Source organism: Heterodontus francisci, chromosome 2 (assembly GCF_036365525.1).
Source record: "Heterodontus francisci isolate sHetFra1 chromosome 2, sHetFra1.hap1, whole genome shotgun sequence".
NCBI classification, from domain to species: domain Eukaryota; kingdom Metazoa; phylum Chordata; class Chondrichthyes; order Heterodontiformes; family Heterodontidae; genus Heterodontus; species Heterodontus francisci.
Genome location: NC_090372.1, coordinates 180,468,643 through 180,495,379, shown reverse-complemented (window position 1 = coordinate 180,495,379; position 26,737 = coordinate 180,468,643). Strand labels below are relative to the sequence as shown.

General features: G+C 44.2%; 1 protein-coding gene across 4 annotated transcripts in view; it reads right to left on the bottom strand.

Moving 5' to 3' along the window:
• svila (supervillin a) overlaps window positions 1-26,737 on the bottom strand; it is a 390,378-nt gene that overhangs the window by 56,443 nt on the left and 307,198 nt on the right. For all 4 annotated transcript variants that reach the window (XM_068014363.1, XM_068014338.1, XM_068014349.1 and 1 more), the window contains 7 exons: window positions 25,790-25,882; window positions 25,443-25,529; window positions 23,367-23,550; window positions 22,768-22,940; window positions 14,371-14,526; window positions 7,996-8,132; window positions 6,348-6,495 (listed from right to left, as the gene is read on the bottom strand). In XM_068014363.1, coding sequence (XP_067870464.1) covers window positions 6,348-6,495; window positions 7,996-8,132; window positions 14,371-14,526; window positions 22,768-22,940; window positions 23,367-23,550; window positions 25,443-25,529; window positions 25,790-25,882 — 978 coding nt within the window. The remainder of the gene's footprint in view (window positions 1-6,347; window positions 6,496-7,995; window positions 8,133-14,370; window positions 14,527-22,767; window positions 22,941-23,366; window positions 23,551-25,442; window positions 25,530-25,789; window positions 25,883-26,737) is intronic.

Here is a 26,737-nt window from a genome sequence, read left to right as displayed (position 1 = left end):
CTGTCCTCAGAGTGAGGGGAGCCGAGAGCTTCCAAAGAGCACAGCTGACTGGGAGAAGACTTGGAGGGCGGAGTTCCGGACCGGTAAGTATAAAAAACTTACCTCTGGTAAAAAAAAACTGAAAGTGACGTCACAGAAAGCTGTGACCTGATTGGCTGGTAGGGAACTTTTTTTTAAAACTGAATTTGAATATAAAACATTGATAAAAATTGATTAAAACCCTAATTAACTAATTAATAAGTAGAGTAACTAAACCAGAGGAAGAAGATTACTGTATTTAGTTAGCATTTAATATTTATAGTAGGAATCTAGCACTAGGGACCATATAGTTATTATAACAATTTAGTAAGGATTTAATAAGTATTTATTGATCTTAAATTAATTTATTAATTAGTGCTAGAAATGTCAGTTAGAGGGGTGAAGTGCTTCACCTGTGAGACGTGGGAGGTCCGTGACGCTTCCAGCGTTTCGGATGACTACATCTGCAGGAAGTGTACCCAGTTGCAGCTCCTCACAGACCGCATGGATCGGTTGGAGTGGCAACTGGATGCACTTAGGAACATTCAGGTGGCAGAAAGCGTCATAGACAGGAGTTTAAGAGAAGTGGTTACACCCAAGGTGCAGGCAGATAGATGGTTGACCGCTAGAAGAGGCAGGCAGTCAGTGCAGGAATCCCCTGTGACTAAACCCCCTCTCTAACAAGTATACCGTTTTGGATACTGTTGGGGGGGATGGCCTATCAGGGGAAAACAGCAGCAGCCAGAGCAGTGGCACCACGGCTGGCACTGTTGTTCAGCAGGGAGGGACAAAGCGCAGAAGAGCAATAGTTATAGGGGACTCTATAGTCAGGGGCACAGATAGGCGCTTCTGTGGACGTGAAAGAGACTCCAGGATGGTATGTTGCCTCCCTGGTGCCAGGGTCAAGGATGTCTCTGAACGGACAGGGGGCATTCTGAAGGGGGAGGGTGAACAGCCAGAGGTTGTGGTACACATTGGTACCAACGACATAGGCAGGAAGAGTGACCAGGTCCTGCAGGGGGAGTTTAGGGAGTTAGGTAGAAAGTTAAAAGACAGGACCTCTAGGGTTGTAATCTCGGGATTACTCCCTGTGCCACGTGCCAGTGAGGCTAGAAATAGGAAGATAGTGCAGCTAAACACGTGGCTGAACAGCTGGTGTAGAAGGAAGGGTTTCAGATATCTGGACCATTGGGATCTCTTCAGGGATAGATGGGACCTGTACAAGAAGGACGGGTTGCATCTAAACTGGAGGGGCACTAATATCCTGGCTGCGAGGTTTGCTAGCGTCACTCGGGAGGGTTTAAACTAGTGTGGCAAGGGGGTGGGAACCAGAGCAGTAGGACAGCAAGTGAAATAAATGAGGGGGAACTAGTAAATAAGGCCAGTAAGACTAAGAGGAAGAGCAGGCAGGGAGATGTTGTGGAGCACAGCGGGACTGGTGGTCTGAAGTGCATTTGTTTCAATGCGAGCAGTATAACAGGTAAGGCAGATGAAAGAGCTTGGATTAGTACTTGGAACTATGATGTTGTTGCTATTACAGAGACTTGGTTGAGGGAAGGACAGGATTGGCAGCTAAATGTTCCAGGATTTAGAAGCTTCAGGCGGGATAGAGGGGGATGTAAAAGGGGTGGGGGAGTTGCATTATTTGTTAAGGAGAATATCACAGCTGTACTGCAGGAGGACACCTCGGAGGGGTCGTGCAGCGAGGCAATATGGGTGGAGCTCAGGAATAGGAAGGGTGCAGTCACGATGTTAGGGGTTTTCTACAGGCCTCCCAACAGCCAGCGGGAGGTAGAGGAGCAGATATGTGGACAGATTTTGGAAAGATGTAAAAGGTAACAAGGTTGTAGTGGTGGGTGATTTTAACTTCCCCTATATTGACTGGGACTCACTTAGTGCTAGGGGCTTGGATGGGGCAGAATTTGAGAGGAGCATCCAGGAGGGCTTCTTGAAACAATATGTAGATAGTCCAACAAGGGATGGGCCGTACTGGACCTGTTATTGGGGAATGAGCCCGGCCAGGATGTCGAAGTTTTAGTAAGGGAGCATTTCGGGAACAGTGACCATAATTCCATAAGTTTTAAGGTACTTGTGGATAAGGATAAGAGTAGTCCTCGGGTGAAGGTGCTAAATTGGGGGAAGGCTAATTATAACAATATTAGGCAGGGACTGAAGAATTTAGATTGGGGGCGGCTGTTTGAGGGTAAATCAACATCTGACATGTGGGAGTCTTTCAAATGTCATTTGATTAGAATCCAGGACCAGCATGTTCCTGTGAGGAAGAAGGATAAGTTTGGCACGTTTCGGGAACCTTGGATAACGTGGGATATTGTGAGCCTAGTCAAAAAGAAAAAGGAAGCATTCGTAAGGGCTGGAAGGCTAGGAACAGACGAAGCACTTGAGGAATATAAAGACAATAGGAAGGAACTTAAGCAAGGAGTCAGGAGGGCTAAAAGGGATCATGAAAAGTCATTGGCAAACAGGATTAAGGAAAATCCCAAGGCTTTTTATACGTATTTCAAGAGCAAGAGGGTAACTAGGGAAAGGGTTGGCGCGGTCAAGGACAGAGATGGGAATCTATGTGTGGAGCCAGAGGAAATGGGCGAGGTACTAAATGAGTACTTTGCATCAGTATTCACCAAAGAGAAGGACTTGGTGGATGATGAGCCTAGGGAAGGGAGTGTAGATAGTTTCAGTCATCTCATTATCAAAAAGGAGGAGGTGTTGGGTGTCTTGCAAAGCATTAAGGTAGATAAGTCCCCAGGGTCTGATGGGATCTACCCCAGAATACTGAGGGAGGCAAGGGAAGAAATTGCTGGGGCCTTGACAGAAATCTTTGTATCCTCATTAGCTACAGGTGAGGTCCCAGAGGACTGGAGAATAGCCAATGTTGTTCCTTTGTTTAAGAAGGGTAGCAAGGATAATCCAGGAAATTATAGGCTGGTGAGCTTTACGTCAGTGGTGGGGAAATTATTAGAGAGGATTCTTCGGGACAGGATTTACTCCCATTTGGAAACAAACGAATTTATTAGCGAGAGGCAGCATGGTTTTGTGAAGGGGAGGTCATGTCTTACTAATTTGATTGAGTTTTTTGAGGAAGTGACGAAGATGATTGATGAAGGAAGGGCAGTGGATGTTATCTATATGGACTTCAGTAAAGCCTTTGACAAGGTCCCTCATGGCAGACTGATACAAAAGGTAAAGTCACACGTAATCAGAAGTGAGCTGGCAAGATGGATACAGAACTGGCTCAGTCATAGAAGACAGAGGGTAGCAGTGGAAGGGTGCTTTTCTGAATGGAGGGATGTGACTAGTCGTGTTCCGCAGGGATCAGTGCTGGGACCTTTGCTGTTTGTAGTATATATAAATGATTTGGAGGAAAATGTAGCTGATCTGATTAGTAAGTTTGCGGACGACACAAAGGTTGGTGGAGTTGCGGATAGTGATGAGGATTGTCAGAGGATACAGCAGGATATTGATTGGTTGGACGCTTGGGCGGAGAAATGGCAGATGGAGTTTAATCCAGACAAATGTGAGGTAATGCATTTTGGAAGGTCTAATGCAGGTGGGAAGTATACAGTAAATGGCAGAACCCTTAGGAGTATTGACAGGCAGAGAGATCTGGGCGTACAGGTCCACAGGTCACTGAAAGTGGCAACGCAGGTGGATAAGGTAGTCAAGAAGGCATACGGCATGCTTGCCTTTATCGGTCGGGGCATAGAGTATAAAAATTGGCAAGTCATGCTGCAGCTGTACAGAACTTTAGTTAGGCCACACTTAGAATATTGCGTGCAATTCTGGTCGCCACACAACCAGAAGGACGTGGAGGCTTTGGAGAGGGTACAGAAGAGGTTTACCAGGATTTTGCCTGGTCTGGAGGGCATTAGGTATGAGGAGAGGTTGGATAAACTCAGATTGTTTTCACTGCAACGACGGAGGTGGAGGGGCGACATGACAGAGGTTTACAAAGCTATGAGCGACATGGACAGAGTGGATGGTCAGAAGCTTTTTCCCAGGGTGGAAGAGTCAGTTACTAGGGGACATAGGTTTAAGGTGCGAGGGGCAAAGTTTAGAGGGGATGGGCGAGGCAAGTTCTTTACACAGAGGGTGGTGAGTGCCTGGAACTTGCTGCCGGGGAGGTGGTGGAAGCAGGTACGATAGCGACGTTTAAGAGGCATCTCGACAAATATATGAATAGGATGGGAATAGAGGGATACGGTCCCCGGAAGTGCAGAAGGTTTTAGTTTAGGCAGGCATCAAGATCGGCGCAGGCTTGGAGGGTCAAATGGCCTGTTCCTGTGCTGTACTGTTCTTTGTTCTTTGTATGGGTTGTAACAAGTGCACACTTTATCAAAAGCTGGTGTTACTATAGCTCTTCCACATAATTATAAAACCACTAACGTCTGACATTTAGGGCAGGATTTTTGGGCTCTGCTGAGGTCGGAATTGGAGGCGGACGGGGTCCGAAAATACCGACCCAGCCGGCTTGCTGACTCCATTTCGGGGCCAGCCATTTTTCCGAGGCAAGTACGGGGCTGCCAGGGCTACCTGCATCCATAAGATGGCCAGCCAATTAGGACTCATTAACAGCCTTGTTAAGAGCAGTTAAAGGAGGCCTATTGGGATTTTCCCATGACGGAGGAGCAGTTTAATTGCCTCAAGGCATGCACCCAGCAGCCAAGGCCACCCTGTAGAGGGATTCACCCACCCCCACAGTGGTGGCCTGGCTGCTTTTTCTATTTTTTTTTTAATTTGATTTTTTGAAAAAGTTGGTGAGATGGCACCTTCATGTTGAGGTGCTGTCTCAGTTACTTACCCTTTACTGCAGTCTGCTGTTCCTCTCAAGCTGGAAGGCCTCTGATTAGCCATCCATCTTCAAGAGTCCGCCTGCTGCCCTTAATTGGCCAAGGAACCTGTCTCCATGCCAATTAAGGGGGTGGACCAGTCAAAATCCCAAGGAGTGACCATTTCACCGCCAGGTGTGGGTTCGGGACTCAAACAGTCCTGATTCCTGTTTCCCACCCTTGACGTGAAAATTCAGCCCATACTTTCTATGATTTTGTTGTAACAATAAGTGTTTGGTGTTCTTGCTCTCTGCCAAACTCATGTTGACTATAATGTGAGGCATACTGTTGCATACCTACATGTGTTCAATAACGCTCCAGGATTTTGAGGAAATCAGAATGTCACAGTAGATTAGGGCTGTATGCGCCAGAGAATGTTTGACATGAAATGTAAATGTACATCGTAAATATAACCTTAATGGCTAGTGTAGTGAGGGATCTCACGTACTGTATTGAAAGAGAACGATCTGTATTGCAATTTATGTAGTCAAAATTGAATTATGTATTTTTTTTGTGCAAATTTTATGAATAAAATGATTTTTTTTCCACAAAAATATAGTCAGTTAGCATAATTCTGCTGGCCTACGTGTGATGACCTTGTTCAATGTGCCATGCTCTAATTGGGACCCTTAATAAGACAAAAGGATTAATTACCATTACAGGTGCCAGATGCAACCAGGGACATGACCCACAGAAGCACTCACGCTGCATGGAAGCAGAACTTGACATGCTAAGTCCAATTCAATTAACCTCAGATTTACAGGAATGTTCAGACAAATCAGCATCAATCTTCCCAGAATAGTCAAGGTCCTGTTCATCACGTTACAGAAGCTAAATATTGCAAAGATTTTTTTCTCTGCTGCTTTTGCTTCACTCTTCTCATAAAGTCATTGACTTCTTGCTGACTGTTACCCTCCCAGTAACTTAGCCAAGTGGCCATTAATCATTATCTATGAGTCCTAACCGTGAGTGCTAACAGGCTATTTGACTGCAGAGAATATCAGAGACAACTTCTATCTTTAGAGGTCACTGGATAGTGAACAGGAGTTGGAAGTCTGGCCAATTTTCCTCTCTTTAATGCAAGGGTAAATTGCACAGTCCTGGCTGAAATCAGCAAACACAACACAATCTGAGGACTGAGCCAGGGATTGTTTTAAGGTGGATTTTGACATTGAAGGTTTCTGTACTTCAATGATTTCACCACTATTTGGACTGTAAAACACCTAACAGTACATGGTGGCACTTTTGGGGAGTGCCAAGAGGAGAATTTCCCCTTCAATCTCAGTTAGGAGTGAGAATAACCTTTTAAAGACTTTTAAGTGAACATACATGATTTTTGCTCCTGCTCCTAGTATCACTTTCTCAATCAGTTTAAGAAAATACATGTTCACAATTTGAAATACACCTTTAGAAAGGTGTTTTCTGGTAAGACTCAAGAAACTTATAACTGCATTCAAATCCAAAATTCACAGCAACTATCACTACCTTGGTAGCTTGATTGTCCACCCAAGAGTCTCCAAAAGTCTTTGGCTGTTTTGGTATGGCTATTAATTCCTTCCTCTATTGTGGCCACATATGGTGCTCTGCAGCCAAGGTCCCTTTTAGTCTGAATAAAAGCTGCCAGTTCTGATGCCTGAAAACAAGAGAATATTAGAAAATACATAGGTACAATACCATTTGATACACTACATTTATTCAGTCAATTAGCTTGTGACTAAAGATTTGAAAAAGAAAATAAATCTAGCAGGCAGTTACATTTCACTGTATGGATACTTAAAGCACAACATATTAGCACACCTTGGAATACTAATCTCCTTGTTTGATTCAGGGCTGTAGTGAAAATAATCTCCATGGGTATTGAATCAGATCCTGAATTTCTACACGTTCAATTCATTCTTCTTGTGCCACACATTTTTATGCCGAGATAAAAAGAAAAACTGTACATAGTGGGAATTACATAAAGGTGTTCTTTTCCCCCTGAAATGTTCAGTGATAGATCTGCTCTGTAACTATGAGCATTTTCAGTTTTTTTTATTCTATACAGAATCTAGTCCCAGAATTAAAACTGCGAATGCACCATAAAACATGAGTTGTCTAGAGAGGTAAAATATGAAAATAATCTAACTGATCTAATGACCAAAGGGTCACTTTGTGATGTTACATATATCATAAGTTTAAATATGCTTCTTTGTGATTGACAGAAAAGTTGAACATTTAACCTGCAGCATAAACACACAATTAATTCTACAATATTTTGGAGACTCTTCCTTCAAATGCAGTGCACAAGTTGCATTTTGTATAAAATCGCTTCACGGTAACTGACTTAATTCCAGCCTGATTTTTCAAACAATTGTTTACAAAAGCATAACAAATCACACTACCACCACAGTGCAACTTGTAATAAATAAAAGCAAAATATTGCAGATGCTGGAAATCTGAAATAAAAACAAGAAATGCTAGAAACACTCAGCAGGTCTGGCAGCAATGTGGAGAGACAAGCAGAGTTAATGTTTCAGGTCAGTGAACCTTCAGAACCAGTCACTGACCTGAAACGTTAATTCTGCTTCTCTCTCCACAGATGCTGCAACTTGTATTGTAATCATCTCATAAAAATCTTGGCCAAGTTCTAACCAAAATTTGGATGAATTAAAATAAATTTACTGGGCAGCTTGGGTGGCCCATTGTATTCATTGCTTTATTTCTTACATCATTCATAGAGGAAGTGTGGCAAAAAGGGTGCACGTCTGTTCACTGTTCTGTGCTTCTCTTTGAAATATGCAATGCATCTGAACTTTCTTTCTGACTGACTATTCTAAAAATGTTGTATCCTGAGGAAGTTTTTGCATCCTGTGAAGTACGTTGGTCTTTTCACAGCCTCTAAAATGACAGGAAAGCTAGATATCCAGATACGCCACCAAATGAATCTACACACAAACTTGTGGAATACATGACTTGCAAAACCATGCTTTATGCAGACATTTGTCAGGAAATATTATTTACGGTATAAGGAGATATTTTCTACAAAATGCATCTTAATTTACATTCATAAAAGAAGCTCAGAGACATAGAAGCTTGGTGAGGATACAGTACGAAGTTTGTTTACACAGATTTTTACCTAGAGTAGCAGACTGACCTTAGCTTTCTCGATGACATTGGTAAATTCTCCTGTCCACAGGAAACAGTACTGAGGAGCTAGCAGCAAGAAACAGTCTCCACTATTCAGTGATGATGCTCTTGGTTCCACCAACCTGGTTTGAATATGTCTTCGTCCTATGAAATATATTTAGGAATGTAAGTTCAAATCATTATGGTACAGTATTAATGGCTTACAACACAAGAACAAATCCAATGTCTAGAAATATTCTGCCTGGTGTCTTGCAACTTTAAAGGGCCCGATTTTAACTGTGTGTAACTGCAGGGGTTTTGAGCGAGTTAAAATCAGGCCCTTTAGCTCCATCAAATTTAACTGCACTTTTTAAGAATGGAAATAAGGAAGTCCTAGTAAACTAATCTGTACATTCTGTACTTATGGCACCTTGTTCATTAAATTTTTAATTTAAAAAAAAATCGGCTTTTAGGCTGAATACCTGTGTTGAAGGTAAAAGATGTTGGTGCTGTAATGGAGCTGCTTTCCACCTTCAATGATGTAACTGATAGACAAGGTCAGGTATACCAGAGGAAGAGTAAAGCTCATTACTAATTTGCCTCAATATCAACTTATGATGATTACAAAATCTGTGACTTGTATCATTATCCTTGTTAGCTATCCTTGTAGGCTCAGACTGCTAATTTATTCCAAGTTATGGATAGTTGTGATAAGAATTTTTGTTTAAGAGTTACAGCCACAGATGAACATTTTATTCTATCAAATGAGCTGCATTCTATCCACTTCCTGGGGTGAAGGACAGTGTGTCATAGAATTTTACAGCACAGAAACAGGCCCTTCGGCCCAACGCGCCTGCACCGACCATCAAGCACCCGTCCTAACTAATCCCATTTCCCCGCACTTGGCCCGTAGCCTTGTATGTTATGGCGTTTCAAGTGCTCATCTAAATACCTATTGAATGGCATGAGTGTTCCTACCTCTACCACCCCTTCAGGCAGTGTGTTCCAGATTCCAACCACCCTCTGGGTGAAAAAGTTTCTCCTCTAAACCACCTGCCCCTTACCTTAAATCTATGCCCCCTAGTTATTGACACCTCCACTAAGGAAAAAAGTTCCTTCCTATCTATCCTATCTATGCCCCTCATAATTTTGTATACCTCAATCAGGTCCCCCCTCAGCCTTCTCTGCTCCAAGGAAAACAACCCCAGCCTATCCAGTCTCTTCATAACTGAAATGCTTCAGCCCAGGCAACATCCTGGTGAATCTCCTCTGCACCCTCTCCATTGCAAACACATCCTTCCTATAGTGTGGTGACCAGAACTGTACACAGTACTCCAGCTGTGGCCTAACCAGCATTTTATACAGCTCCAACATATCCTCCCTGCTCTTATATTCTATGCCTCGGCTAATAAAGGCAAGTATCCCGTATGCCTTCCTAACCACCTTATCTACCTGTGCTGCTGCCTTCAGTGATCAATGGACAAACACTCCAAGGTCCCTCTGACCCTCTATACTTCCTAGGGTCCTACCATCCATTGTATATTCTCTTGCCTTGTTAGTCCTCCTAAAGTGCATCACCTCACACTTCTCAGGATTAAACTCCATTTGCCACTGCTCGGCCCATCTTACCAGCCCATCTATATCGTCCTGTAATCTAAGGCTTTCCTCCTCACTGTTTACGACACCAATTTTCGTGTCGTCTGCGAACTTACTGATCATACCTCCTATATTCACATCTAAATCATTAATGTACACTACAAACAGTAAGGGTCCCAGCACAGATCCCTGCGGTACACCACTGGTCACAGGTCTCCATTCACAAAAATAACCCTCTGCCATCACCCTCTCCCTCCTTCCACTAAGCCAATTTTGGATCCAATTTGCCAAATTGCCCTGGATCCCATGGGCTTTTACTTTCTTAACCAATCTCCCATGCCAGACCTTATCAAAAGCCTTACTGAAGTCCATGTAGACTACATCAACTGCTTTACCCCCATCTATACCTCGTCACCTCCTCAAAAAATTCAATCAAATTTGTTAGACACGATCTCCCCCGACAAAGCCATGCTGACTATCCCGGTTTAATCCCTGCCTCTCCAAGTGGAGATTAATCCTGTCCCTCAGAATATTTTTCCAATAATTTCCCTACCACTGATGTTAGGCTCACTGGCCTGTAATTACCTGGTCTATCCTTGCTACCCTTCTTGAATAATGGTACCACATTCGCTGTCCTCCAATCCTCTGGTACCTCTCCTGTGGCCAGAGAGGATCTGAAAATTTGTGTCAGAGCCCCCGCTATCTCCTCCCTTGCCTCACATAGCAGCCTGGAATACATCTCATTTGGGCCTGGGGATTTATCCACCTTTAAGCCCGCTAATACAGCGAACACTTCCTCCTTTTCAATACTAATTTGATCAAATATATCACAACCCCCCTCCCTGATGACTGCACCTATACCGTCCCTCTCCACAGTGAACACAGACAAAAGTAATTGTTCAAAACTTCACCTATGTCCTCCAGCTCCACACACAGATTGCCTCTTTGATCCCTAATGAGCCCCACTTTCCCCCCGGTTATCCTCTTGTTTCGAACGTACTTATAAAACGCCTTGGGATTTTCCTTTATCTTGTCTGCCCGTGATTTTTCATGACCCCTCTTCGCTCTCCTAATTACTTTTTTAAATACTCCCCTACACTTTCTATATTCCTCTAGGGCCTCTGCTGTTTTCAGCATGCTGAATCTGCCATACGCCTCCTTTTTTTCCTTTATCCAATCCTCTATATCCCTGGACATCCAGGTCTCCCTTGACTTGGTGGTCCTACTCTTCACCTTTACAGGAACATTCTGCACCTGAACCCTCACAATTTCCCTTCTAAATGACTCCCACTGGTCTGATGTGGACTTTCCTATAAGAAGCTGCTCCCAGTTCACTTTGGCCAGATCCTGTTTCATCATATTGAAATCTGCCTTCCCCCAATTCAGTACTCCTATTTCCGGTCCCTCTATGTCCTTTTCCATAACAACCTTAAACCTTAGAGTTATGGTCACTATCCCAGAAATGTTCCCCCACTGCCACACCAACCACTTGTCCAGCTTCATTCCCTAGGATTAAGTCCAGTACCGCCCATCCTCTTGTAGGACTCTCTATGTGCTGGCTCAAAATGCTCTCCTGAATGCACTTGAGAATTCCGCCTCCTTTAAGATTTTTGCACTAATACTATCCCCTCTAATATAGGGGAAGTTGCAATCCCCTACTATTATTACCCTATTATTTTTGCACCTCTCGGAGATTTGCCTACACATCTGCTCCTCTACCACTGCCTGACTGTCTGGAGTACACCCCCAGCCAAGTAATAGCCCCCTTTTTGTTTTTACGTTCTACCTATATGGCCTCATTAGCTGAACCTTCTAAGATATCATCCCTCCTTACTGCAGTAATTGTGTCTTTAATCAACAGTGCAATGCCACCTCCTCTTTTACCCCATCCCCTATCATGTCTGAAGATTCTATACCCTGGAATATTGAGCTGCCAGTCCTGCCCTTCCCTCAACCATGTCTCAGTGATAGCAATAATATCATATTCCCATGTGTTAATCAATGCCCTCAATTCATCTGCCATACTAGTAAGACTCCTTGCATTAAAATAGATACAATCTAGCCTTGCATTATTTGCCTGAGCCTTAACAGGTCTACATTTACTCTGTCCTTTGGACTGACTTAGCTTCACATTTATATTTGATTGTGCTTGCCTAGGCACCGGCTTGACTACCTCCTGAAATGTGCCATCCCCGTAGTCCTCCACCTCGCGGATGCGCCACAGTGACTCCAGCCGCTGCTCGAGCTCCGAAACCCGAAGCTCAAGCTTCTGCAACCGGAGACACTTTCTGCAGACATGTTTGCCAAGGTCACATGGCACGTCCACAACTTCCCACATTGCACAGGAGGTACATTCTGCTTGGCCAAGCTGCCCTGCCATTACTTACTTTTACAATGAAAAAAAAACTTGCTAGTGTAATAACTTACCAGCTATTTACAATCAACTTTCATCCTCTGTACCTTTGAGGCTGAGAAAGAAAAAGACCAAGGAGTACCTTCCACTGCCCCCAGCCAACGAAAATACCCACACTTAACTGAAAGCCTCGCTCCATGCAAACAGCGCTAGTATAGCCAGTAAATACTAAAAATTTACAGGTATCTATCCTAGGACTTTAATTTAAAAGGAACCTTTTTTTAAAAAAACTCCAATCAATCTCAGTTATCCCCAGGCAATAACAGCTGCCGCCCACCTACCAATCAGTGCACAGAATTTCAGTGATGTCACTGTTCATTTTTTTTTAACACTAAATCCAACCAGAGCGCGTGCAGAAACAGTCAGAGTCTGCTGCCACCGTCCCCGACTTCAGGTTAGTGAAGGGCCTCGAGCCCCGTTCTTTCCTTTACAGGTCTGCTTCCAGCCGCGACTCCTTCCAGGTCTATCCTACTGTACCAATTCTTTTTATATAAAAAGAAAATTTAAAATTCAAGATAGAAAATATTTTTCCTTTTTTGACCCAGTGCTAGATGCCTTGAAATGCTCCCTCTACTGAGTACCAATGATATATCTGGAGGCCAAACTGCAAAGTGCACCACTTATGCATTAGCAGAATGTTTTCCTGTTCTCTTCGCCTAACAGCCAGTCTTACTGCTGAATGAGATTGCCAAATTGACTGAATGAAAGTTATGCTTTAGTATCATACTCAATAGTAACTGAGCCCAGACCTCCAAAACTCTTTACATTTAAGAAAGAACTTGCATTTATATAGCATCTTTCACATCCTCCAGATGACCCACAGTGCTTCACAGTCAATTCATTTCTTTTGAAATGATGTCACTGTTGTAGGAAAATATGGCAGCCAATTTTCACACATCATAGGTCACAAACAACAATGTGATAAATGATCAGATAATCTGTTTTAGTGATATTAGGTGAGGAATAAATCTCAGCCAGGAGACCAAGAGCTCCTCTACTCTTCTTCAAATAGCTCTATTAGATGCTTTTATGTTCACCTGAGCAGGCAGATAGGACAGTCCCACATCGCTGTCCTGGACTTGCTGCAATGTTCCAGTGAACATCAACGCAAGCTCGAAGAACAGCATCTCATTTACCGATTAGGCACACAACAGCCTGCCGGACTGAACATTGAGTTCAATAATTTCAGCGCATGATGGGCCCCCCTTTTTATTTTTAGTTATTTTTTACTTTTTATTATTTATTATTTTTTATTTGTTTATTTTATTTTAGTTTGTTTCATCATTCAATTTTTTACCATGTGCCTACCCACTTTTTTTTTCATGTTTGTGCTTTGGGCCAGGACTGTTCATTTTTCTGTCAATTTACACCCTCTCAGCACACCATTAACATACTGTTTGGCTTTGCTCCATGACTTTCTGGCCAGTTATTCTCTGTGACCCTCTGCCCTATCAACACCTTGCCTTTCGTTATCTCTTGCCCCCACCCCCCGCTTTATTTGCTTAAAACCTATTACATTTCTAACATTTGCCAGTTCTGATGAAAGGTCACTGACCTGAAACGTTATTCCTGCTTCTCTCTCCACAGATGCTGCCAGACCTGCTGAATATTTCCAGCATTTCTTGTTTTAATTTCAGGCAGATAGGACTTCAGTTTAACTAAAGGCAATATGTTCTTCAGTACAGTACTGAAGTGTCAGCCTGGATCTCTGGAGTGGGGCTTGAATGCACAACCTTATGACCTCAGTGACAGTGCTACCTATGAGCCAAGGCTGACAATCTTACAATCAGAGAGGGGCCATCTTAACTCTACTCTGACCAGGATTTCAACCTAATTTTCAAGATACAAAAGAAAGTTATACTCATGCTTTCTTTGCCAACATTACATTTTTCATTTTACATTTGGAAGATTTATCAGATAATTTTAATTAAATTTTTTCTTAATTCTCATTCTGTTTTAAAAAGACAACATTATGCACAATCTGATGAAATACGACAATGCCAAGTTCTAATGTACACATGTGATGGAGACATTAAATGTTTTTCCATTGTAAATCTTTTCTTCACATCACATCAGAAACAGTTTCCCATTGTCCAAAAATCTAACTGCAACTGAGAACCCAGATCATTACAAAATTGATTTTGAGCAGAGATAGCTCTCCTCTCTTCCCCATTTCTTCCCCTCTTCTGCTGGCCTAGATTACGTTTATAGGAATAAAACAGAGTTATGATCATTTAGCAAATCACTACATCAGCAATGTTTCCATTTATTATAAAGATTTGTTTTGATTTAAACTGTCCTGTGCACCATTGGAAATTGCAAGGCACACGGGGATACTTTTGTCAAAGACTGATGAGAAGTTGGGAGCCTTTGATAAATTAATGAACTTCTGACCTTTAATCTGCAGCAACATCAGCTTTTTGTATGGCACAGCACTGTTGTTCGACACTTGTTCTGTTAAATTCACATTACGGAGGTTGACACTGCTGAAGTCCTCTTTGCTTGCTAGCCCAGCCAGAGCCATTTCTGATAAGTTAGAGTTTTTTGACACTACCAAAAAATGAAAAAGAGAATCAACACTGCTGCTGAAATTACATTGCTCCTGACAGAAAGCTACAAGAAAGATTTGCATTTATGTCATGCAATTCATGACCTCAGAATGTCCAAAAGTGCTTTGCAACCAATGAAAGTACTTTTGTTTTTTAGGTATAGTCACTGTTATTATGTAGGGAAATGTGTTAGTCAGTTAACGCACAGTAACATCCCACATACAACAATGAGGTAATGACAATATCATCTGTTATAGTCATGGTGGCTGTGAGATAAATCTTGGCCAGGACACCGTGGAAAAGTTTCCTGCTCTTCTTGCAAAATGGTGCTATGGGAGTTTTCAGGTCCACATGACAGCACAGATTGGGCCTCCGTATAACATCTCACCTGAAAGGTGGCACCTCCAATAATGCTGCACTCCCTCAGTACTGCAGTGAATTGCCACAAAGTGAGTGATTTATTTTTTGGCGAGGAAGGGCAAGGAGAGATATTGGAATCACAGCATCGATCATGAAACCAGACAAGGATACTTTTTCTGCAAACCTTCTTATAAAACAAATTTCCAACTTTGTGGTAAGTTTAATATTTCAGTACATGAAAGCTACTAAAATTCCAGATTTAAAGTTCATAGAATCAGAGAAATGCACAGCATAGGAGGAGGCCATTCGGTCCATCATGCCTATACTGGTCAAAAAAGAGCAATCCAGCCAAACTCCACATCCAGAGGATCATCCTCTGTGATTTCCGCCACCTCCAACGCGATGCCACCACCAAACGCATCTTCCCTCCCCTCCCGTGTCAGCATTCCGAAGGGTTTGTTCCCTCCGCGACACCCTGGTCCACTCCTCCATTACCCCCGACACCTCGTCCCCTTCTCACGCAATCGCAGGAGATGTAATACCTGCCCTTTTACCTCCTCTCTCCTCATTATCCAAGGCCCCAAACACTCCTTTCAAGTGAAGCAGTGATTTACTTGCACTTCTTTCAATGTAGTATACTGTATTCACTGCTCACAACGCGGTCTCCTCGACATTGGGGAGACCAAGCGCAGATTGGGTGACCGTTTTGTGGCACACCTCTGTTCAGTCCGAAAGCCTGACCCCAAGCTTCCGGTTGTTTGCCATTTCAACACTCCCCCCTGCTCTCATGCCAACATTTCTGTCTTTGGCCTGCTCCAGTGGACATCAAAGCAAGGTTGAGAAGCAGCACCTGATCTTTCGATTAGTCACTCAACAGCCTTGCAGACTGAACATTGAGTTTGATAACTCCATAGCATGACTGTTTTTTAAAATATTTTATTTTTTAACCATGTGCCTGCTTTTCATGTAGTCAGAGGTGCTCATTAGCTGCTATTAACACCCTCTCTGGACGAATGCTTTGTCTTTCACCACAAGTATTAACACACTCTTTGCCTTTGTCCCAGGACAGCTTTGTTATTTAATCTCTCCTGCCCTCTGTCCTATCAAACACCTTCCCCTTTGTTCTCTCCGCCACCCCCCTCCCCTTCATTTGCTTAAAACCTAATTCTTTTCTAACCTTTGCCAGTTCTGATGAAAGGTCACAGGCCTGAAACGTTAAATTTGCTTCTCTCTCCACAGATGCTGCAGAACTTGCTGAGTATTTCCAGGACTTTTTGTTTTTATTCCACATTCCAGCTCTTGGTCCGTACCGTTGTAGGTTACAGCACTTCAAATACATATCTTTTTTAAAATATTCGTTTCATGGGATGTGGGCATCGCTGACCAGGCCAGCATTTATTGCCCATCCATAATTTCCCATGAGGAGCTGGTGGTGAGCTGCCTTCTTGAACCGCTGCAGTCAATGTGGGGTAGATACACCCACAGTGCTGTTAGGAAGGGAGTTCCAGGATTTTGACCCAGCAACAGTGAAGGAACGGCGATATAGTTCAGAGTCAGGATGGTGTGTAGCTTGGAGCGGAACTTGCAGGTGGTGGCGTTCCCATGCATCTGCTGCCCTTGTCCTTCTAGGTGGTAGAGGTCGCGGGTTTGGAAGGTGCTGCCTGAGTAGCCTTGGTGCGTTTGTACAGTGCATCTTGTAGATGGTACACACTGCTGCTACTGTGCGTCAGTGGTGCAGAGAGTGAATGTTTGAGGATGGGGTGCCAATCAAGCGGGCTGCTTTGTCCTGCATGGCGTCGAGCTTGAGTGTTGTTGGAGCTGCACCCATCTAGGCAAGTGGAGAGTATTCCATCACACTCCTGACTTGTGCCTTGTAGATGGTGGACAGGCTTTGTGGAGTCAGGTGGTGAGTTACTTGCCGCAGGATTCCCAGCCTCTGACCTGCTCTTGTAACCATGGTATTTATATGGCTACTCCAGTTCAGTTACTGGTCATGGTAACCCCTAGGATGTTGATAGTGGGGGATTCAGTGATGGTAATGCCATTGAATGTCAAGGGCAGATGGTTAGATTCTCTTTTGTTGGAAATGGTCATTGCCTGGAACTTGTGTAGCGCGAATATTACTTGCCACTTATCAGCCCAAGCCTGGATATTGTCCAGGTCTTGATGCATTTCTACACGGACTGCTTCAGTATTTGAGGAGTCGTGAATGGTGCTGAACATTGTGCAATCATCAGCGAACATCCTCATTTCTGACCTTATGATTGAAGGAAGGTCATTGATGAAGCAGCTGAAGATGTCACTACCCTGAGGAACTCCTGCAGTGATGTCCTGGAGCTGAGATGATTATCCTCCAACAACCACAACCATCTTTCCTTCGCGCTGGGCATGACTCCAAGCAGCGGAGAGTTTTTCACCCGATTCCCATTGACTCCAGTTTTGCTAGGGCTCCTTGATGCCATACTCGGTCAAATGCTGCCTTGATGTCAAGGGCAGTCACTCTCACCTCACCTCGAGCTCAGCTCTTTTGTCCATATTTGAAGCAAGGCTGTATTGAGGTCAGGAGCTCAGTGGTCCTGGCGGAACCCAAACTGAGTGTCACTGAGCAGGTTATTGCCAAGCAAGCGTCATTGACAGCACAGTCAATGACACCTTCCATCACTTTACTGATGATTGAGAGTAGTCTGATAGAGAAGTAATTGGCTGGGTTGAATTTGAACTGCTTTTTGTGTACAGGACATACCTGGGCAATTTTCCACATTGCTGGGTAGATGCCAGTGTTGTAGCTGGAACAGCCTGGCTAGGGCTAGCACGTTCTGGAGCACAGGTCTGCAGTACTATTGCCGGAATGTTGTCAGGGCCCGTAGCCTTTGCAGTATCCAGTGCCTTCAGTTGTTTCTTGATATCAGATGGAGTGAATCGAACTAGCTGAAGACTGACATCTGTGATGCTTGGGACTTCAGGAGGAGGCCGAGATGGATCACCCACTCGGCACCTGGCTGAAGATTGTAGCAAATGCTTCAGCTTTATCTTTTGCACTGATGTGCTGGGCTCCCCCATCATCGAGGATGGGGATATTTGTGGAGCCACCTCCTCCAGTTAGTTGTTTAATTGTCCACCACCATTCACGACTGGATGTGGCAGGACTGTAGAGCTTAGATCTGATCTGTTGGTTGTGGGATTGCTTAGCTCTGTCTATTGCATGCTGCCTACGCAGTTTGGCATGCAAGTAGTCCTGGGCTGTAGCTTCACGAGGTTGACACCTCATTTTGAGGTATGCCTGACATGCCCTCCTGCACTCTTCATTGAACCAGAGTTGATCCCCCGGCTTGATGGTAATGGTAGAGTGGGGGATATGTCAGGCCACGAGGTTACAGATTGTAGTTAAGTACAATTCTGCTGCTGCTGATGGTCCACAGTGCCTCATGGCTGCCCAGTTTTGCATTGCTAGATCTGTTTGAAACCTCTTCCATTTAGCAAGGTGATAGTGCCACATAACATGATGGAAGGTATCCTCAATGTGGAGACGGGACTTTGTCTCCACAAGGACTGTGCGGTGGTCACTCCTAAAGGCCTGCCCGGGTCTGCAATTGAAACCTGATCCGAGCCCAACAGAACCACATCCGGCCAAAGCCCGAGCCGGCCTGAGTTCTTTGATTTTTTTTCCGTGTCCGACCCGACCACCGGAATGAAGTTGATTACATTAAAGAGGTCGTGCTCTACCTAGGATGGAATTGCTCACTGCAGACTAGTACAGAGTCCGGACGCACGTTTCCCGCCTTGACATCCTGGCTGTTCAAATCCGGAAGCTTTTCCCTCCCTGACCAAAAGGCAACACCGTGTCCGACCTGGCTCGAATGTCAGACCTGGAAGAGAGACCCGACCCGAACCAGACACATGGGCCGGAATTTTATGCCGCCATAGCGGGTCGCATGGTGGCGACGTAAAATTGAGCGGCAGGCTCCGGGAGGCCTGACCGCCCCGAATCGGTTTACGGAGGTCCGGCAAGGGTTGGGGGGGGGGGGGGGAGGGTGTGGGTGAGAAGCAGCCTGCCCGCCCAAGGCCAATCAAGACCCTTAAGTGGCCACTTAACAGCCACTTAAGGGCCCTCGCCAGCCTCCACGGGTATTTTACCCGTGGCAAATGGGTGTGCTGGGGACCTAAAAGGCCACCCAGCTATAGCTGTCGGCCTTTCCGCACCCCGGGGGACTGCCCCCGCCTCCCAACCCAACCCCGGGATCCAAGACGCACCCCCCTCCCCCCGAACGACCACCCTAGCCTCACCAGGGCATGACTGATTCCCCCGGTGAGGCTGCCCGAACTTACCTTCTGTCCCGGTTCCATTGCGTCCTCCTCCGTCGGCTTGGCTGCAGTCTCAGCAGTGGCCACCGCTCCCGGTGGTGCTGCTGAGACTAAGACCTGCCGGCTCGCTGATTGGCTGGCAGCTCACTGAGGCGGGACCTCCTCCCTCAAGCGGGTGGAAGTCCCGCCTCGGTCCAATTAAAGCCTGGGGATCCGTGAAATACGGGACGGCACCGACATTTACGTCGGAGTCCGGCTCCCGTCCACCCAGCGTAAAATTCCGGCCATGTTGTCGGGTCTGGTCGGGTCGCCATGCTCTCGTCACTCATACCAATACTGTCATAGACAGATGCATCTGCGGCAGGCAGATTGGTGAGGATGAGGTCAAGCATGTTTTTCCCTCTTGTTGGTTCCCTCACCACCTGCCGCAGACCCAGTCTAGCAGCTATGTCCTTTAGGACTTGGCCAGTTCAGTCAGTAGTGGTGCTACTGAGCCACTCTTGGTGATGGACATTGAAGTCCCCTACCCAGAGTACATTCTGCGCCCTTGCCATCCTCAGTGCTTCCTCCAAGTGGTGTTCAAATGGAAGAGTACTGACTCATCAGCTGAGGGGGGCGGTAGGTGGTAATCAGCAGAAGGTTTCCTTGCCCATGTTTGACCTGATGCCATGAGACTTCATGGGGTCTGGAGTTGATGTTGAGGACTCCCAGGGCAACTCCCTCCCTCCCGTATGCCACTGTGCTGCCACCTCTGCTGGGTCTGTCCTGCCAGTGGGACATGTACTTTTCAAATGAAAAGAGGGTTTCTGCCTCTACCATCCTTCTGGGTGAAAATTTTTTTCAACTCTCCTCTAATCCTTCTACCAATTACTTTAAATCTACAGCCCTTGCACTGACCCCTCTGCGAAGGGAAATAGGTCCTTCCTATCTACTCTATTGAGGCCCCTCATAATTTTGTACACCTCAAATAAATCTCCCCTCAGCCTCTCCTGTTACAAAGAAAACAACTGCAGCCTATCCAGTCTTGCCTTATAGTTAAAATTCTCCAGTCTCGGCAACCACCTTGTAAATCTCCGCTGTACCCAATCTAGTGCGATCACATCTTTCCTGTAATGTGGTGACCAGAACTGCATGCAGTACTCTAACCACTGTTTTTTTTTTAAACAGTTCTAGCATAACCTTTAATACAAAAGCAAAATACTGTAGAAGCTGGAAATTTAAAATAAAAACAAAATGCTGGAAATATTCTGCAGGTCTGGCAGCATCTGTGGAAAGAGAAACAGAGTTAACGTTTCAGGTCGATGATCTTTCATCAGAATGGTGATTAATACGGTCCCTCAGAATTTGTTCACCTCCGGGGCTAGGCTGGCTGGCCTGCAATTACTCAGTCTATACCTTTCTCCTTTTTAAACAACCTTAAAATGTTAGCGGTCCTCCAAAGTCTACCTACAATCATGGAGTTGAACAGAAAAAAGAACATTCACCCAAAATCTTCCCTTTGCCTTACTAAGTAAATGTGGAGAGATACCAAGACACATACACCAGAGGTTCCAGATTCAATCTTTGTCCACGCTAAGCTAGTTGATCTGAGTCAGGATGGTGGTAGCTGCACTACAATTGACCTTATTGCAATACACTAGAGAGGGGAAGGGCAAAAAAAAAGCCAGGACTCCTCTCACTCTGCAGGGACTCTAGCTGGAAACTGAGCATTTATAAATGTCAAGTAAGGAATTTTCCAGCTCAGCTCTGATGCATTCACATTAAAATAGCCTATTGACCACTGATTAATGAGTGGAAATATGGAAAGTGACTATGAGTGAAATAACAAAGGGATACTGAAGCTTACACCAACACGAGTCAATGCCTTGAGATGGGGAGCAAATAAAAACAACACTTTAACCAAGACATGGAAAGATCTCAAATCTAGCATATCAAGAGAAATACACAAAATACGAATTGAGAAAAGATTAGAAAGGGTAAGGGAAGTGTGAAAAAAAGACTGGCAGATACCAAAGGGCATTTTTAAACACATAAGTAGAGCAGTTAAGGATAGGGCTGATTAGAGATGGCACAGGAAATCTTCTTAAGAAGGTCAAATGAATACTTTACCTCAGTTTTCACAGGAGAACGTGACAGTGGGAATAGTGCAACTCAAGAAGCAATGCTAAATTTGTACAAATTGTTGGTTAAGCCGCACTTAGGAGGAATGTGAAGAATGAAAGGGATAACCAAGATGATTAACAGGGAAAAGAGTGGTGGGTAACTAGAAGGCTAAACTCCTGATTATCAGCAAAAGAACAAAGGGAGAGATTGCAAGAATTATTATTAATTGGAGGGCTGGACACTCTGGTAGAAGCAGAATCTACAAGAGATTTTACAGGAGAAGAGGACAAATATTTGAAAAAGATACATGTAAAAGGAAATAAAGGAACATTAGCCTTGATTTTTGTGAAGTCCTGGAGTGGGATTTGAACCCACAACCTGCTGACTCAGAGGTGAAAATGCTCACTGAGCCACTGTTGACACTTTACAAGGAAAGGACAGCAGAATAGGACTAAATTACATAGAGGCATTGGAGGAGGAGAAAAGAAAAAGATTCATAAGGATGATACCAGAACTGACGGGATATGCTTATCAGGAAAGGTTGAGGCTCTTTTCTCTAGCAACGAGAAGGCTGACTGGTGACCCGATAAGAGGTCTCTAACATAATGAAAAGGTCTGATAATGTAGACGTAGACAACATACTTCCACTTACGGAGGTTTCAAAACTAGAGGTCATAAATATAAGATAGTCACTAATAAATCCAAGAGGGAATTCAGGAGAAACTATTTTACCCAAAGTGTGGCAAGAATGTGACATGTGCTACCACAAAGGAGAAGTTGAGGCAGAAAACATGGATGAATTTAAGGGGAAGTTTAATAAGGGCACGGGGGAGAAAGCGATAGAAGGATATGCTGATGGTGTTAGATGTAGAGTGGGAGGAGATTCTTGTTGTGCATAAATGTTGGTATAGACAAGATGGGCCTGTTTCTGTGCTGTAAACTCTATGCAAGTGCATAACTCTTAGAACGCCAGACCAAGAACAGGAGGAAGTAAGCTACAAGTTAAGCATACACACCATTTTTTTTTCCACATTTGGATGACCTTTCCAACAGTCTTACGCCAAGAATCCAGTTATTTTCTATGGGGGCTTATAAATTGGGGACAGAATCAGAGAAATGGAATAGTTTTCCAATTTGAGCACCAGTGAGGGATAATACTCCTTCTACAATTTCTCAATGTTTACCTTCTTTAACCTCGGAAAGTGCTGGAAATACTCAACAGATCTGGCAGCATCTGTGGAGAGAGAAACAGAGTTAACGTTTCAAGTTAAGTATGACTCTTCTTTTGAATAGTAACTGAACAGTCTTGATGAAAGGTCACAGACCTGAAACGTTAACTCTCTTTCTCTCTCCACAGATGCTGCCAGACCTGTTGAGTATTCCCAGCACTTTGTTTTATTTCAGATTCCCAGCATCTGCAGTGTTTTGCTTTTGTTATAGTAATTGAAGGCTCCATAACATTCTACATTAAACTTACTTTTCTCTACTCTCATTCTCTTTGACTCCATAAATGCAATGTTCAGCCGCTGTTCCGTATATTCATGGCGGATATCATCTCTTGCAGCAAGCATTTTAAGTGGATTACGAGAGGACTGTACTTTGCGTGTAGGTTTTATAGCCCGTTTGTGCTCAGTTACTGCAGAGGTCAGCCTATAAGAAGAAAAAAAAGTTAGTTTCAGTCATATCTTCCTATTTCTCTCTTTCTTTCCCTCCACCTTCAAAATTACTGGGCAATTAATGCTGGCCTTGCTAGCAATATCCACATCCCAAGATGAAACCCCTCCCCCATCCCCAGCAATTTGACTCCAGGTCCAAGAATGCTTTCTGCTTCAAACGCGTAGACGTAGAACATGAAAATCCTTTCTTGTATTGAAAATAATCATATTGCTCTTTTACTTCAGTGAGCCAGAGTATGTGTCCAATCTTTTCCTTTCCCCATCTCCTCCCAGATGGAATACATCACAACTGTACACTCTTTTTTTAAATCTGAGAAATATTCAAAATTGAAGTTGATTGGCTGAGTAGGACAACTGCATCTAAAATTCAGAAGGCATATTATTTTAAATTGTATCATACTTTGGTACATCAGGATCAAAAATGGCATCAAGGTCCTCCTCGTCAATCTCCACAGCTCCTGGCTGAATGATAAATGTATTTGTGTCCCTGTAGAATCTTGCAAAAGTTTCTTCATCATCGGGTCTCATTACTTCCTTGACAGACTGTCCAGTTACAGTTATCACAGCATCTTGTTGCCCTGGTGCTGCAGAATAAAGTGTTCAACATAGTCAACAGCAAAGTGGCGAACATGGAACATGCAAATATTTGACAGTCGGCAATTACACTTTATTATTCGTTTCACAGGACATGAGCATCGTTGGCTAGGGCGGCATTTGTTGCCCATCCCTAATTGCCTTCGAGAAGGTGGAGGTGAGCTGCCTTCTTGAACTGCTGCAGTCCATCTGGTGTGGGTACACCCACAGTGTTGTAGGGAAGGGAGTTCCAGGATTTTGCTCCAACGACAGTGAAGGAATGGCAATATAGTTCCAAGTCAGGATGGTGTGTGCCTTGGAGGGCAACTTGCAGATGGTGATGATCCCATGCGTTGGCTGCCCTTGTCCTTCTAGGTGGAAGAGGTCGCAGGTTCGGAAGGTGCTGTTGTGAGTTGCTGCAGTGCATCTTATAGATGGTACACACTGCTGTCACTGTGCATTGGCGGTGGCGGGAGTGGATGTTCAAGGTGGTGGATGGGGTGCCAATCAAGCTGGCTGTTTTGTTCTGGATGGTGTCGAGTGTCTTGAGTGTTGTTGGAACTGCGCCCATCCAGGCAAGTGGAGAATATTCCAAAACATTCCTGACTTGTGCCTTGTAGATGGTGGACAGGCTGTGAGGAGTCAGGAGGTGGGATACTTGCCGTAGAATTCCCAGCCTCTGACCTGCTCTTGCAGCCACAGTATTTACGTGGCTGCTCTAGTTCAGTTTCTGGTCAATGGTAACCCCCAGAATGTTGATAGTGGGGGATTCAGCAATGGTAATGCTGTTGAATGTGGGCAACGGTTAGATTCTCTCTTGCTGGAGATTGTCATTGTCTGGCACTTATGTGGCAAATGTTACTTGCCACTTATCAGCCCAAGCCTGAATGTTGTCCAGGTCTTGCTGCATATGGACATGGACTGCTTCAGTATTTGCAGAGTTGCGAATGGTATTGACCATCGTACAATCATCAGCAAACATCCCTATTCCTGACCTTATGATAGAGGGAAGGTCATTGATGAAGCAGCTGAAGATGGTTGGGCCTAAGGCATTATGCTGAGGAACCCCTACAGCAATGCCCTGGGGCTGAGGTGATTGTCCTCCAACAACCACAACTATCTTCCTTTGAGCTAGGTATGACTCCAACCAGTGCAGAGTTTTCCCTCTGATTTCCATTGACTTCAGTTTGGCTAGGGTTCCTTGATGCCACACTTGGTCAAATGCTACCCTGAAATCAAGGGCATTCACTCTCACCTCACCTAGATTGCAAATAAAGGAGCATCATCAGAAATCCTTAAATTAAAGATGACTATCACCAGGAGGGGGAAGCCTTCACAACATCAGAACCAGCATGAAATTGACAATGCCCACTCGAGACTCATCCCGACACATCTCATATTTTCACAGAAAACAAGGGAGCTCATCAATAAATCGGTTTTGACATTTGGACACATTACACGTTTTCTGCAGAGGGATAATCAACCACATGGCCACTATTCACTTCCTGCGAAACAGGGAATATCTGTGACTACACAACTGCTTTCGTCTGCTAAGTAAATTAAAATGTTTGGATATGCTTTGAAGTAGAACCATATTTAAATTGAATAAGACAAATACCCTTGAATTTTTACATAAATCTACTCGACACGTTTTCTAGGTCTGATGTAAGTGACTAAAATTATACTTACGGTCATACATTTAGAAAATATTTAAAGGGAACTTTGACACGTTAGCTATATTGGCATAGCTGCCTGTGTCAGGTTTGCATATCCTATGCAAGATCCAGGAGATCATCTTCTAGACCAACAGTTACAGATTTGCTTATAATCATATACAAGATGAAAAAGTTTATGAACAAAGACCTGCTAATGGGCTATAAAAAAAAGACAAGTAATTACTTACCTCTGTTATGCAGTTTGCCCAAGAATGACTCCAGTTTATCAAGCTTCCTGTCAGTTTCCAATGGCAAATCAGGTCTGACCTCAATTTCTAGACAAGAAAATGTAGGACATAAAATGGATCCTTAAGACTATAAAGATTTTACAGGTTATTCCCAAATATGAAAGGGACAATGACTGGTTTTTCTTTTGGTTAGGACAGGGCACAAGGCCATGAGAACTATTATTTTCATCACAGTAACATCACACATGATGCAATTAAGCAAATGTAAAAACAAACAATCAATGCATCATTGTCTAACATTATTTCAATAAAATGTTGCCTCTTTAAAGATTTGCATGATCTCTTACCTTCTTGTGGTTTGGAAATGACCGGGGCAGTGTTCTTTATCTTGTGTGAAAGAGGTGAAGATACTGGACTCATGAATGTGGGTGAAGCCAAACCTGTAGAACAAGGAAAGAAAACACTGATTTATTAGGATACAGTATATGACAATGCTCAATTAAGTTTATACATTTAACCATATATACACAAGACTTTTCCTGATTATCTATCTATGGGGTAAATTTCTGTAGCATGATTTATTGAATCAGCTGGACAAGTAGAAAATATCTGAAAAACTGAATCTAATACTTTTTTTAAAAATCAGCACCAATGACATTTTAACTATCTGAAATAAAGCCATACTTTTTCAGCTGAAATAAAAACTGAAAATGCTGAATGCTCAGCAGGTCTGGCAGCATTTGTGGCGCGACAGAGTTAATGGGTTGGATCTTCTGGCAGGCATCAGGAGGCCAACGTTGGGCCCATATGGGGGTTCTGAGCTCACTGTATCATCAGCGCCCCCTCAGGCGCAACCTTCTAGGAGACTGCCTCCTAATTAACTGTCGGTGGATTCCCGAGGCTGGAGGCCCAATCAATCAGAGCGCCTGCAGCAATGTCTGGCCAGCAGGCTCACCGGGAGAGGTGGCGCTGCCGAGGCAGGCAGGCGAGCATTCGGGCACTGCAACATGCTTTCCTGCATTGAAGTCATGGAGCTTCCTGCTCCGATGGCCAACTGACCTGCTACTGGAATGCTGCCTTGAATGAGTTGGCGACCTCTGCACAAGGTATGGGGGCTGCTCCAACAGTGGCAAAATAGGAGCCATTTTGTGATTGAGCCACTAAGTGGGGCCTTAACTGCCCTAATTGGTTGCCTGCCTCCATGGAGTGGGCAACTGACCCGGTTCCCAGTCCGCTCTTGGGAAAGTACCCCGGAGACGGGACTGCATCAGCAAGCCGTCCCAATGCGACTCCCC